The 12084-nt window shown below is 53.7% G+C and overlaps 1 protein-coding gene across 2 annotated transcripts in view; it reads left to right on the forward strand.

Moving 5' to 3' along the window:
• The window catches only part of PPP5C (protein phosphatase 5 catalytic subunit), a gene marked incomplete at both ends in the record, with an annotated part of 36382 nt that extends 28697 nt beyond the window's left edge, over positions 1-7685 (forward strand). The window contains 9 exons of one of the 2 annotated variants that reach the window (XM_080703211.1): positions 1611-1676; positions 2001-2099; positions 2798-2903; positions 4645-4787; positions 4866-4953; positions 5966-6006; positions 6096-6274; positions 7456-7537; positions 7623-7685. In XM_080703211.1, the coding sequence (XP_080559337.1) occupies positions 1611-1676; positions 2001-2099; positions 2798-2903; positions 4645-4787; positions 4866-4953; positions 5966-6006; positions 6096-6274; positions 7456-7537; positions 7623-7685 (867 nt within the window). The remainder of the gene's footprint in view (positions 1-1610; positions 1677-2000; positions 2100-2797; positions 2904-4644; positions 4788-4865; positions 4954-5965; positions 6007-6095; positions 6275-7455; positions 7538-7622) is intronic. The other variant, XM_080703210.1, reaches the window with a different exon arrangement.
• Positions 7686-12084: the final 4399 nt, after the last annotated feature.

Here is a 12084-nt window from a genome sequence, read left to right on the forward strand (position 1 = left end):
AACACTTTCTACTGCTCCCAGCCTCTGAGCTGCACCCCAACCCCTTTTTACTTTTGCTTTGAAACAGAGTCTCGCTAGGTTCCTGAGATTCTGGCTTCATTGCTGAGTTTGTCCTTGAACCTGCAATACTCCTGTCTCAACCTCCAAGTACAGAGATTATAGGCATGTGCTGCCACACCCAGCTCCAACTTTTTATTTTGAAAATTGTCACACCTACAGAGAAGTTCAAGAAGGTGCAGTTAGCATCCACACTCTTCATCTGCATTCACCTCTTCATGTGTGTGCATTTACTTTTTCTTTTTTTTTTTTCCTGGAACCATTTGAGAATAAGTTGCAGCCATCATAACCTGGAACTTCTGAAAACGAGGCCATTTCCCTATATGGCTACAGTTCAGCTATTGATGTGACGATACTGACTAATGCAGACGGTCCACAGGCTGAAACATGGGCAGATACACATGACATGTCATGGGCAGCATCAGTCTATGAAAAGTAATATTATACATCCCCAGATATTTTAAGTTCTCTTGGTTTTCCCAAAAACATCTTTTAAGCTGTTTGTTGTTGTTGTTGTTGTTGTTGTTGTTGTTGTTGTTGTTGTTGCAGACCTGTGGATGGAACCCAGGGGCATTTGACCTCTGAGCTACACCCCCTGCCCTATTTTTTATTTATTTTGAAACAGGGTCTCACTAAGTTACGAAGAGCCTCACTAAGTAGCTGAGGCTGTCTTCAAACCACCATCCTCCGGCCTCAGCCTCCCAAATGCTGGGATTACAAGCGTGCACCACCACGCCCAGCTTTTTTTTTTTTTCAAACTTCAGCATGGACTGAAGGCTCAAGTACTGCGACCTGCCCTTTTACCTCTTCATTTAGAAAGTCTCAAAACTTTGGGAGGACACTTTTTTTTTTTTTTTAATTTATTTTGAAACAGGGTCTCACTGAGTTGCAAAGGGCCTCACTAAGTAGCTGAGGCTGTCATCGAACTTTGATCCTCCTGTCTCAGCCTCCCAATGCTGGGATTATAAGCTTGTGCCACCACGCCCAGCTTTGGGGGACACTTTTGACAGTGACATTTAGGTGTATCCAGGCCAGTTTTTTGTATTTTGTTGGTTGGTTGGTTTGGTACTGGCACTGAATCTAGGAGCATTTTACCTCTGAGCTACCCTCTAGCCCTTTTTTATTTTTTATTTTGAAACCAGATCTCACTAAGTTACATGCCCCACCATGCCTGGCACATGCCTTTTTCCATATATATAGAGTCTTTTTTTATGTACTGCTGTGAGCTTAAGCAAATTTTATTATTACAGAGGTAGAAAGAAGAGACAGAGTTATAAAGCACTGTGTAAGAGGGACGCAGTGGAGTGCCTTGAAAGTAAGATACTCTTTTATAGTCTTCTATATCATGAATTCATCTTGTTTCCTTATGCAGAGTCAGAGTCAGGGTTTTCTTGTGAAACAATCTGGATGTTTAAATGCTATGTAGGCCGCTCAGGATACCACTTGGGGCCACCTCCAGCTGCCAGCACATGGCAGTCCAAGCTCTCTGGGGGTGCAGGGGCACCAACCCCCCTCCCCAGCCAGTCCAACTCACAATCTGCCCTGCCTTCCAGATTCTGGTACAAGTCAAAGAGGTCCTCTCCAAGCTGAGCACACTTGTGGAGACCACGCTTAAAGAGGTGTGTTGTGGGGCATGGGGGGTCGGCAGGGTGGCAGGTGCCTTTGTGGCTAGGGAGGGGCCACTGAGTTCAGGAACTCACAGACCCACCTGGCACGGTCTGCCTGCCCTCTTCCCTGTCACCCTTCCCTGTCTTTTCTCCTGCACGTCCCCCTCCTCTCCTGACCTCTGTTCTCTGTCCACCCTCTTATTGCTATCTCCTCGCCTGTGTCTCTTGCATGGATCTTCTTGGTCCACCGTGACCTCTCGCCCCTCCCCTCAACCCTGCCCCCTCCCCACGTCTCTCTCTGGGCCCCTCCCTCTCCGGTGGCCTCTTTTCTTCCAGACAGAGAAGATGACAGTGTGTGGGGACACCCATGGCCAGTTCTATGACCTCCTCAACATATTTGAGCTCAACGGTTTACCCTCAGAGACCAACCCCTATGTATCCTTCTCAGCACAGCCATCCCTGCCCCCCAGCCTTGTGGAGGGAGAGGAGCCCCGCCAGGGGAAGGCCTGGCCGTGGGAGGGAGCAGCCGGGGCCAGGCCCCACGTGCCGTGCCACCTGGGCCCACATTTCTCTGTGTGACATCACGTACAGTCAGCACCTGCGCTGCCCACACCTGTCCTTCCTGGCTTGGCCATTTCCAGCCACATGACAGGAGCAGGTTACTCACCTCCTAGTGCCTCGGTTTCCTCATTTGTGAGAAGAGGACTGGGGGCCCACCTCATGGGGTTATTGAGAAGAACAGATACATGTGAAGTGCTTAGAACAGGGCCCAGCCCTCACCTGATGAGTACTTTGACAATGTGCTGCTTGCTTGGCATATAGCCAGTGCACAGGGCCACCAGGCCTGTGCATTGTTGGGTGGGAGGCCTGTGTCCCCATCTGTCCTCTGGCGTTGGGCGTGCTTTGCAGTGACAGCTGGAGCAGGCTGACTGTCCGGGCCCTTGATGCCATCCTATGAGCCGGAGGCCAGCTGCTAGCCAGGGCTGACAGGAGGGGACGGGACACAAGTGCAGACCCCGAGCCGGCCCGGTGCCCACTCTGGGAAGTGCTGACAGGAGTGACCTGAAAAGGAACAGCCCCTCTGGCCGCTCCTATGCCCTGCCACCCCCACCATGTTTTCCTTAGCAGAGCAGATATTTAATGGCGACTTTGTGGACCGCGGCTCCTTCTCGGTTGAAGTGATCCTCACCCTTTTCGGCTTTAAGCTCCTCTATCCAGATCACTTCCACCTACTGCGAGGTGAGCTTGGAGGCTGTTGGGTCCAGGGCGTTGCGGGTCTGGGCACTCGCTCCCCCTCCAAGCTTCTGTTTCTGTATCTGGGGATCAAGGGGAGTAGTTGGAGCTGTTCATCTGGGAACTCCCCAAGTTCCTGCGCAGGGCCTCCTCTTGGCTTCAAGCAGGTCGTGCACTGTCCACGGCGTCCCCTCCTGCACCGCTGGAGGTGTGTGTTCCCTCAGTCTTTCCAGCAGAAGCAGTCAAGGTCTTGGGGGCTGCTTTCTGATTCGCACAAGGGCACAAAATAGTCGCCGAGGACCCTAATCAAGGAAAAAGGTCGAGCTAAGTAACTCAATGAGCCCTGTTAACAGAAGAACGTGCTGTTCTTGGAGTTCCCTATCTCTCATACCCTCGTGTCAGACTTCAGGGCCTTTACGACTTCTGCCCAGGGAAGGAGAGAGAGTCAGCACCCTGTACCTGCTTCTTAATGGGCAGGCTCCTAGAGGGCCAGACTTGCCACCAGGACTGGGAGGGGAGCTGGGGCCAGGGTGGGAGGGCAGGGACCTAGATCACTTATATTACCTCCCAAGAAAGAATTATATGACATCTTCTAAAGGAGTGAGATCTGGCCAGGTGCAGCGGCGCACAGCTGCACTCCCAGTACTTGGGACACTGCTCCAGGAGGGCTATGGCCTGCTGCAGCCGGCCTCAGCAACTTAGGGAAGTCTTGAGCAACTTAGAAAGACCTTGTTTCAAAAATAAAAAATAAAATAGGGCTGGCGGTGGACCTCGGAGGTCGAACGCCTGGGTTCCATCCCCATTATCACAAAAAGAAAAGAAAACCCAGCCAGGTATGATGGTGCACATCTATAATGTGCTTGGGAGGCCAAGACAGGAGGGGCCAGCCTCAGCAACTTGATGAGGTCCTGTTTCAAAATGAAAGGTCTGGGAGTGTAGCTTGGAAGTAGAATGCCCTTGGGTTCAATCCTTAATACTAAGTAATTAAAAAAAAAATGAAATCCCCCAGAATGATGAGACAGGGTTGGGGTGTCTCAGGGCTGTGCAGCCCATACCACTGGCGCCACTTCTCTGTGCCTCAGTCCTGCTTGCACAGTGGTGTAGTGGCCTTACTGGCCTTCCAGTAAGGTACCAGCAGGAGCCCTGTAGGAGAGGGATGGACGGAGCTCATGGGCTTCCTGGGGAGTGATCAGGGGAGGGACTGGGAATGATTTCGGGGTCAGCAGGAGATGGGAGGAGGTAGCTGAGGCTGTGGGAGCAATGACCGGTTCTGGCTCTCGAAGCGGAACCTAGGGTGTGTGCCAGAGAGCAGCAGGGTGAGGGGAAGAGGGCCAAAGGGGCTACAGGTTTGGCCAGAGTGCTGCAGGGCTGTGGCTGTGGGCGGTGCCCAGCTTGCCAGGGACTGTGGCCCCAGAATGCAGGGCCAGCCCACTGAGAGATTGGGGCCAGCCCCAGGGGCAGATGGGCGGGGGCCGGGCTGCAGCAGGTGCCCTGCAGGCGGGGCTACCTTCTGCAAAGTCTAACCTACCCTAACGCTGGAGGCCACAGGCGCAGGGCAGAGTGCAGGTCCAAGCTTCACTGTTTCTGGAGAGGGCTGGTAACAGGTGCGTGAACTGTCACTGGTTCGAGCCCACTGCCTGCTAGTGGGCGGTCCTCTTGGTCCCGAGATCTATACCCCGGGACATCACGCAGCGGGTGTGGAGGAACCCTGAGGCTGAGTTTCTTCCCCCGCCCCCGTCACGGCTAGGCAACCACGAGACTGACAACATGAATCAGATCTACGGGTTCGAGGGTGAGGTGAAGGCCAAGTACACGGCACAGATGTACGAGCTCTTCAGCGAGGTGTTCCAGTGGCTGCCGCTGGCCCAGTGCATCAACGGCAAAGTGCTGGTGAGGCCTGGGACTGTGGGGTGGCAGGTGACGTGGGGGCTGGCACTCGCTCATGGTGGCCGTCCCACCCCTCCCCAGATCATGCACGGAGGCTTATTCAGTGAGGATGGCGTCACCCTAGATGACATCCGGAAGATTGAGCGGAATCGGCAACCCCCAGACTCAGGTGAGCAGCCAGCGGGGAGGAGTAGCCAGCCCAGCCTCAGTTTTCTCACCTGTAACTTGGTAAGAACAGTACTACTGCAGGAGACAGTAGTGCACACAGTGCAGGTGGGTCATGCTGAGCCCTGAGCACCCCTGTCATCTGTTTACCCCCAGATTCAGGTCCTGGGTAGGGACAGATTGTGGGTGCAAAGTATGGAGGGCACAGGTGATGGGTGGTCTCCAGGGAGGTGACATCTGAGCCGATGCTGCAGGAGGACGAGGCCCTGCTCTACACAGAGCCTGCATGGGGCAAGACGGGGCAGGGCTGGGTTCCCAGGGCAGGCCTGAGCAGGAGCTAAAAGCTCCGTCCAGCTGCGCATGGTGGCGCTGCTTAGGACTCCAGTACTGGGAGGCTGAGACAGGAGGGTTACAGGTTTGTGGCCAGCCTCAGCTACTTAGTGAGGCCCTCTGCAACCTAGTGAGACCCTGTTTCAAAATTTAAAAATAGGACTTGGGAGTACAGTTCAGAGGTAGAATGCCCCTGGGTTCAATCCCCAATAACACAAAAAAATATAAAAATTAAAAATAAAAGCTCCATCCAAGCTGGGTGTGTTAGTACACATAACATAATCCCAGTACTTGGGAAACTGAGACAGAAGGATCACAAGTTTGAGGACAGCATTGACAACATAGGGAGAATCAGCAACCTAGTGAGACCCTGTTTAAAAATAAAAATAAAACCAGGGCCAGGGGTGTGGCTCAGGTATAGAACTTCCCTAGGTTCCAAAAAAAAAAAAAAAAACCCAAAAAAACTTCATCCAGCTTCAGGGCTATAATGGATTGAATTGGAGAGCCACGGGGATGCCGAAGCCAGCTTAGAATCCACGTGCATATCCTGAGCCCCAGCCCTGGTGGCAGTCTCTGCCAGCTCCCAGCAGGCTATGCAGTGGGTGGGTGCCTGGCTGGTACCACAGTGTTTAGCCCAACTGCTGGGAGGTCAGTGAGTCCCTAATGTTCCTTCCCCTCCCCACCAGGTCCCATGTGCGACCTGCTGTGGTCGGATCCGCAGCCACAGGTGAGTCTCGGGGAAGCAGGTGTGGGCTGTGGGCCTAGCGGGTGGATGAGGCCAGTAGTCACCTCGTATCTCCCATCACCCACCCCTAGAATGGGCGCTCGGTCAGCAAGCGGGGCGTGAGCTGCCAGTTTGGGCCCGACGTCACCAAGGCCTTCCTGGAGGAGAACCAGCTGGACTATATCATCCGCAGCCACGAGGTCAAGGCAGAGGGCTACGAGGTGGCACACGGCGGCCGCTGCGTCACTGTCTTCTCCGCCCCCAACTACTGGTGCGTCTCCACCTTCTCTGCCCAGGGATTACCCAGGCCATGAGGTTTTGTCTGTTTGGGTTTTAACTCTTTAAGGTGGAAATTTCCATCACAGGAAGGGTACACAAGAGTAGATGAAATAGCTGGGCACCATGGCACATGCCTGTAGTCCCAGTTTGTGGCAGGCTGAGACAAGAGAATCACAGGGCCAGGCCAGCCTCAGCAACTAAGCACGACACTGTTACCAAATAAAAAATATAAAGTAGGGCTGGGGAAGTAGCTCAGAGGTTGAATGGCCCTGGAATCATTCTCTAGTGCAAAAAAAGAAAGAAGTAAGCTGGGCATGGTGGCGCACGCTTGTAATCCCAGCGCTTGGGAGGCTGAGACAGGAGGATCGTACAGGTTCGAAGCCAGCCTCAGCTACTTAGTGAGGCTCTCAGCAACTTAGTGAGACCCTGTTTCCAAATAAAATATAAAATGGGTCTGGGAGTATAGCCCGGAGGTAGAAAAGCCACCCTCAGTACCACAAGAAGAAAGAGAGGGAGAGGGAGGGCAGAGGAGCCGGGCATGGTGGCACACACTTGTAATCCCAGCATTCGGGAGGCTGAGAACAAGATCACGGTTTGCTTGAGGCCCTGTTTCAAAAATAGGGCAGGAGGTGTAGCTCTGAAGTCAAATGCCCCTGGTTTCCATCCCCAGACCCACACACACACACAAAAAGAAAGTAGAGGAGACCATAGAACAGGCACCCACCTCCACCTCCTCCTGTGAACCATTTCAAAGCAAACCCTGGGTGCTATTCCCTCCTTCCCGGATACTCAAGACATTTTTTGAAAGGAAAAACTCATTTTCTTGTGAGTTCCCTTCCTCTCCCCCAAACTGTTGTCTGTTGAGAAGCCCGGTCATGGCACCTACAGGGCGGCCTGTGCCCTGGCCCAGTCTAAGGGCATCCCGCGGGCTGTGTACGGGCAGCCTGCTTGCTCTCACCCTCCCCCGCCCTGTCCGTACCCTCAGGGCCCCTCTTTCATCCTGCACCCTTAGGGCCCCTCTTTCATCTCTGCCTGTCCTGGGCACTCAGTTCATCTGTGTGTCCTGGCCTGCCCTGGCTCTGCCTGTCTGCCCTGCAGCCCTCTGCCCACCTCCCTTCTCTTAATCTCCTGCCCCGCCCAACCAAGCTCCTCACTCTGCTTCTGTCTCTGCAGCGACCAGATGGGGAACAAAGCCTCCTACATCCACCTCCGGGGCTCAGACCTGAGGCCCCAGTTCCACCAGTTCACAGCAGTGGTGAGTCGCCCTGCCGGGGCCAGGGAGGGACTGCATCCCTGTGCTTACAGCCTGGCTGACTGTCCCTGTGTCTGCCTCTGTCCAGCCTCATCCCAACGTCAAGCCCATGGCCTACGCCAACACGCTGTTGCAGCTGGGAATGATGTGAGGGGCGCGGCAGCCCCGGGCCCTGCGCCCACCAGCCGGCCCACAGAGCAGGCCCCGCCCCAGGCAACGATGGACCCCCTTTTACTTTGTAAAGTTTGTATTTATTCCCCTTTAGGTTTGCAGAGGGGGTAGGGAGCAGAGCAGGACTGGCCAGAGGGTCTGCTCCCTGGACCGAGGGAGGACCGAGGGCGGCGTGGGAGGAGCTGCAGCCTGGGCATTCTGGAGGAAGGCTAGCTCGGGGCGGGGTGGGGCCGTGAGACTTCCCTGCCCCCCTCGTTTGCATGGCTCCTCCCCGCTAAAGCAATAGGGCCTGCCATAGGCAGACCCCCAGGAAGAGGGTCATCAGGGAGGCCTCGCCTGTACCCTGGCTCCTGGTAGCTCCAGGGTGGGGTAGGCTGGGGCCCACCCCTCCCCCAGCTGTTTTATGTCTGTAATTAAATATGTTAAAATAAAGTCATTATTGTAAGTCACTTTGCCTCTGATAATGGAGCCAGCTACCTGCTGCTGGGGTCAGCTGCTGTGCTTGGGGTAACCATTTCCTCTAAAGAGGGAGGGTAGAAGCCACATGTCCTACTGCCACGTCCTGCAGGGCACCTGGCCTGGGCTGACCCCACAATAGCCTGTGTCTGCCTAGGGTGGAGGGCCCAAGGGAGAGCCGGCGGTGGCACAGGATGGAGAGCCCTCACGCAGGAGCAGTGTAGGATGGAGAGCCCTCATGCGGGAGCAGCGTGCGCCCTGTCCTCCGCTGCCCCGCAGCACATGCCCCCAGGGGCCGCAGGGCAGGCCTCCAGGGCAGGACCAGCTTTGGTTCTGGATGCTGCACAGTGAGGAACATTTCCGTCCCCTCTGGGGAGGCCAGAGGAATCTTCTCACACTCCCTGTCTTGCCATCAGAGGGCGCATTCATCCTGGTGATCTGCCCCGCCTGGACACCCTTCCGAGAAGTCCTTTCAAGTTTAAGCTTTGTTGTCACCTTTCCAGGGAAACAAGACCCGGGGAGGTCTATGGGCAAGTGATGCCTGCAGGGGGAGGTCCTGAGAGTGTTCCGACCTTGGTGGCCTCCCAGGGCCATTGGTCACCGTCCTAGTGCTGGGTGGGCAGCAGGTGGGCTCCACTCTGAGGCCCTGAGTGCTGCACTGCAGAGCTGCTGCCTCTAGGGAGCACTCCTGGCCCTGGAGGCTTTGCAAAAAGAGAAAAAGAGCAGCAGTCCCACGTGGCAGTGCCACTTATCCTGTGGAAAAGGAGGGAAGAAGCGGGGGTTGGTGTGAGGCGGGTGCTCAGCCAGAGAAGCTGGCCTGTTCTCTGGTGCTAGGTCCCAGACCTCTCCGGCTTAGCGGTGTGCAGCAGGATTCACAGAGCTCAGGAATGGCCACCTCGTGGTGATGGCTGTGGCAGTGAGAGGACCGGGCTGAAGATCATTAGGTAGAGGTGGAGGGAGGCCCAGGAGACAAGACACCAGATGCGCTTCCCCCACCTCCTGGGAGCCGGCGCGGCCTGGACGCTCACCCGAGCTTTGGTGTCCAAAGTAGGCGTGACCTTGGTCTTGGAAACTCCAAGGCCCCAGATGCTCATACCAGGGGGGAATTCTAAGGTGCACAGGTGGCCTCCCAGCAGCCAGACTTTCCCTTGGGTCAGCCCTTCACTCTACATCTCTAACTAGAAACTTCCTGTCTTTAAAAGAAAAACAAAGCCAGGCATGGTGGCACACACGGTGGCACACGCTTGTAATCCCAGCATTCAGGAAGCTTAGATTTGAGGATTGCTTGTTCACGGCCAGGCTCAGCTACTTAGGCCCTCCACAACTCAGTGAGACCCTGTTTCAAAATAAAGAATAAAAAATAGGGCAGGGGTGTAGCTTGGAGGTAGAATGGCCCTGGGTTCCATCTTCAGACCCGCAAAAAAAAAAAAAAAAAAAAAAGAGCTGGGCGTGGTGGTGCACACCTATAATCCCAGGCTTGGGAAGCTGAGACAGGAGGATCACATAGGTTCAAAGCCAGCCTCAGCTACTGAGTGAGGCTCTCAGCAAGTGAAACCCTGTTTGTCTGGGAGTATAGCCTGGAGGTAGCAAAGCCCCTGGGTTCCACCCCCAGTACCACAAAAAAAAAAAAAAAAAAAAAAAAAGATAAGCCAGGCATGGTGGCACACACTTATAATCCCAGTATTTGGAAGGCTGAGACAGGAGGATCACAGGTTCGAAGCCAGCCTTGGCAACTTAGGTCCAAAACAAGACTTTGTTTTCAAATAAAATAGGGCTGGGAATATAGCTCAGAGGTAGAATGCCGTTGGGCTCAATCTCCAGCAAAGAAAGAGGGAGGGAGGGAAGGAGGGAGGAAGGAAGGAAGGAATAGGGAGAGATCACCTGAAAAGGAGCCGGGCTGTGGGGCTGCTCCCATGCAGGCAGCCAGTGCAGGCTCTCACCGCACAGAACAGCCTAGCCTGGTATCCCCAGATCCCCGGGTCAGGCTCAGCACCCTGGAATATTGGCCAAGGTGGTTTCCATTTTGTGATCCCCAACATTCTCTACATAAACCCCAGAAGCACCAGTGCAAAATGACCTTGCCTTCCCACAAACCCTTCACCCCAGTCAAGGCTAAATTCAAGAATTTAGGTCTTAGGTCTTTAGGGGAGCAGGTACTGAGGATGAAACACCGGGCACTCTACCACTGAGCTGCACCCTCAGTCCTTTTGATTTTTAATTTAAAACAGGGTCTCACAGCCAGGTGTGGTGGCGCATGCTTGTAATCCCAGCACTTGGGAGGCTAAGACAGGAGGATCCCACAGGTTCGAATTCAGCCTCAGCTACTTACTGAGGCTCTCAGCAATTTAGTGAGACCCTGTTTCCAAATAAAATAGAAAATAGGTCTGGGAGCCCGGCATGGTGGCGCACGCTTGTAATCCCCACACTTGGGAGGTGGAGACAGGAGGATCGCGCAGGTTCGAAGCCAGCAGCGCTGGCTGAAGAGACCCTGTTTGTTAATACTTTTTTAAAAAGTATAAAATAGGTCTGGGAGTATAACCGTATAACCCAGAGGTAGAAAGCTCCTGGGTTCCACCCCTAGTATCACCAAAATAAATAACATAAAATAAAAGAATACAATACAGCTTGGGGTATAGCTCAGAGGTAGAATGCCCCTGGGTTTCTCTCACACACACACACACACACACACACACACACACACACACACACACAAAACAGGGTCTTGCTATGTTGCCAAGACCAGCCTTAAGCTTGCAGTCATCCTATCTCATCCTCCCAAGTACTGGAACTATAGGTATATGCCATCATACCCAGCAGAGGTATGTGTGTGTGTGTGTGTGTGTGTGTGTGTGTGTGTGTGTGTGTGTGTGTGTGTTCATATTCAAGCCAACAGCTCCCTCCCCTTTTTTTTTTTTTTTTTTTTTGGCCTTTATTTGTGGTACTAGGAATTAAACCCAAGGCACTCTACTGCTAAGCTACATCCCCAGCCCTATTTTTTATTCTTTGTTGCTTTACTAAGTTGCTGAGACCCTCACTAAGTAGCTGAGGCTGGCTTTGAACCTGTCTCAGCCTTCCAAGTGAAACGGGGGGTTTCTTGAGAAGAAACCCAGTGTTTCACCAAAGATGAAACGGAGTTTCTTGAAAAGAAACTTGGCATTTCCTTACAGGGTTCTTGTCTGCGGTGAGCGAAGAATGACACCCGCAGACCACAGGAAGGGGAGTAAATTTGGTTTATTGGAAGCAGCAGGGAATGGGGCAAGGGTGGCTGAACACCCCGAAGGGACTGTCGGAACTCTGAAGTCCAACAGCTGCCATCAGGACAATACTTGGGAGTTGCCCAAGCCGAATGCCTTCAGTTGCAAGCTGCTTTCTCACAGAGTCCACCCGATCTGCCAGAAAAGAGGTGCAGGTCACCCCTAGGGACCCTGGTTGGCCTTGATGTCCAGCAGAGGCCTTCAGGTCACTACCCGAGTGTAGCCCGAGCCATGTGCCCTCAATTGCACTCTGCCTTCTCTCAAGGCTAACGCGACCTGCAAGAAAGAAAAGCTCCCCAAAGGGGAGGGGTTCCCCAAGAAGGAAAAACTGTCCTGGTGGCTGGTCTAAGGTTTTATAGATGTCTGCGTGTCCTCTGTTGGTTGAGTTTGGGATCCTGGGAATTCTGGGAAGCAGCTCTCAGAATTTGCATGCCCTTTGAAGAGTCTCCTTTCAGTAAAGTGTCAGACTTGCTCCGCTGATGGCGCCTGGGTTTGTTGATTAGTAACCAGATGGTTTTGTGAAGCTTTGGTCCTTCTTATCTCTGAACCTTGGTCCCTCGCCCCTCAGGAAATTAAGTTTTTTCTACGGAGGCCTCTTCCCTATCTGCCTATTTCCTTTCTATCTCCTCACAAGTACTGTGATTACAAGCTTGCACCACCATGCCCGGC

The sequence above is a fragment of the Muscardinus avellanarius genome (assembly GCF_963383645.1).
Source record: "Muscardinus avellanarius genome assembly, chromosome: 10".
Classification (NCBI taxonomy): domain Eukaryota; kingdom Metazoa; phylum Chordata; class Mammalia; order Rodentia; family Gliridae; genus Muscardinus; species Muscardinus avellanarius.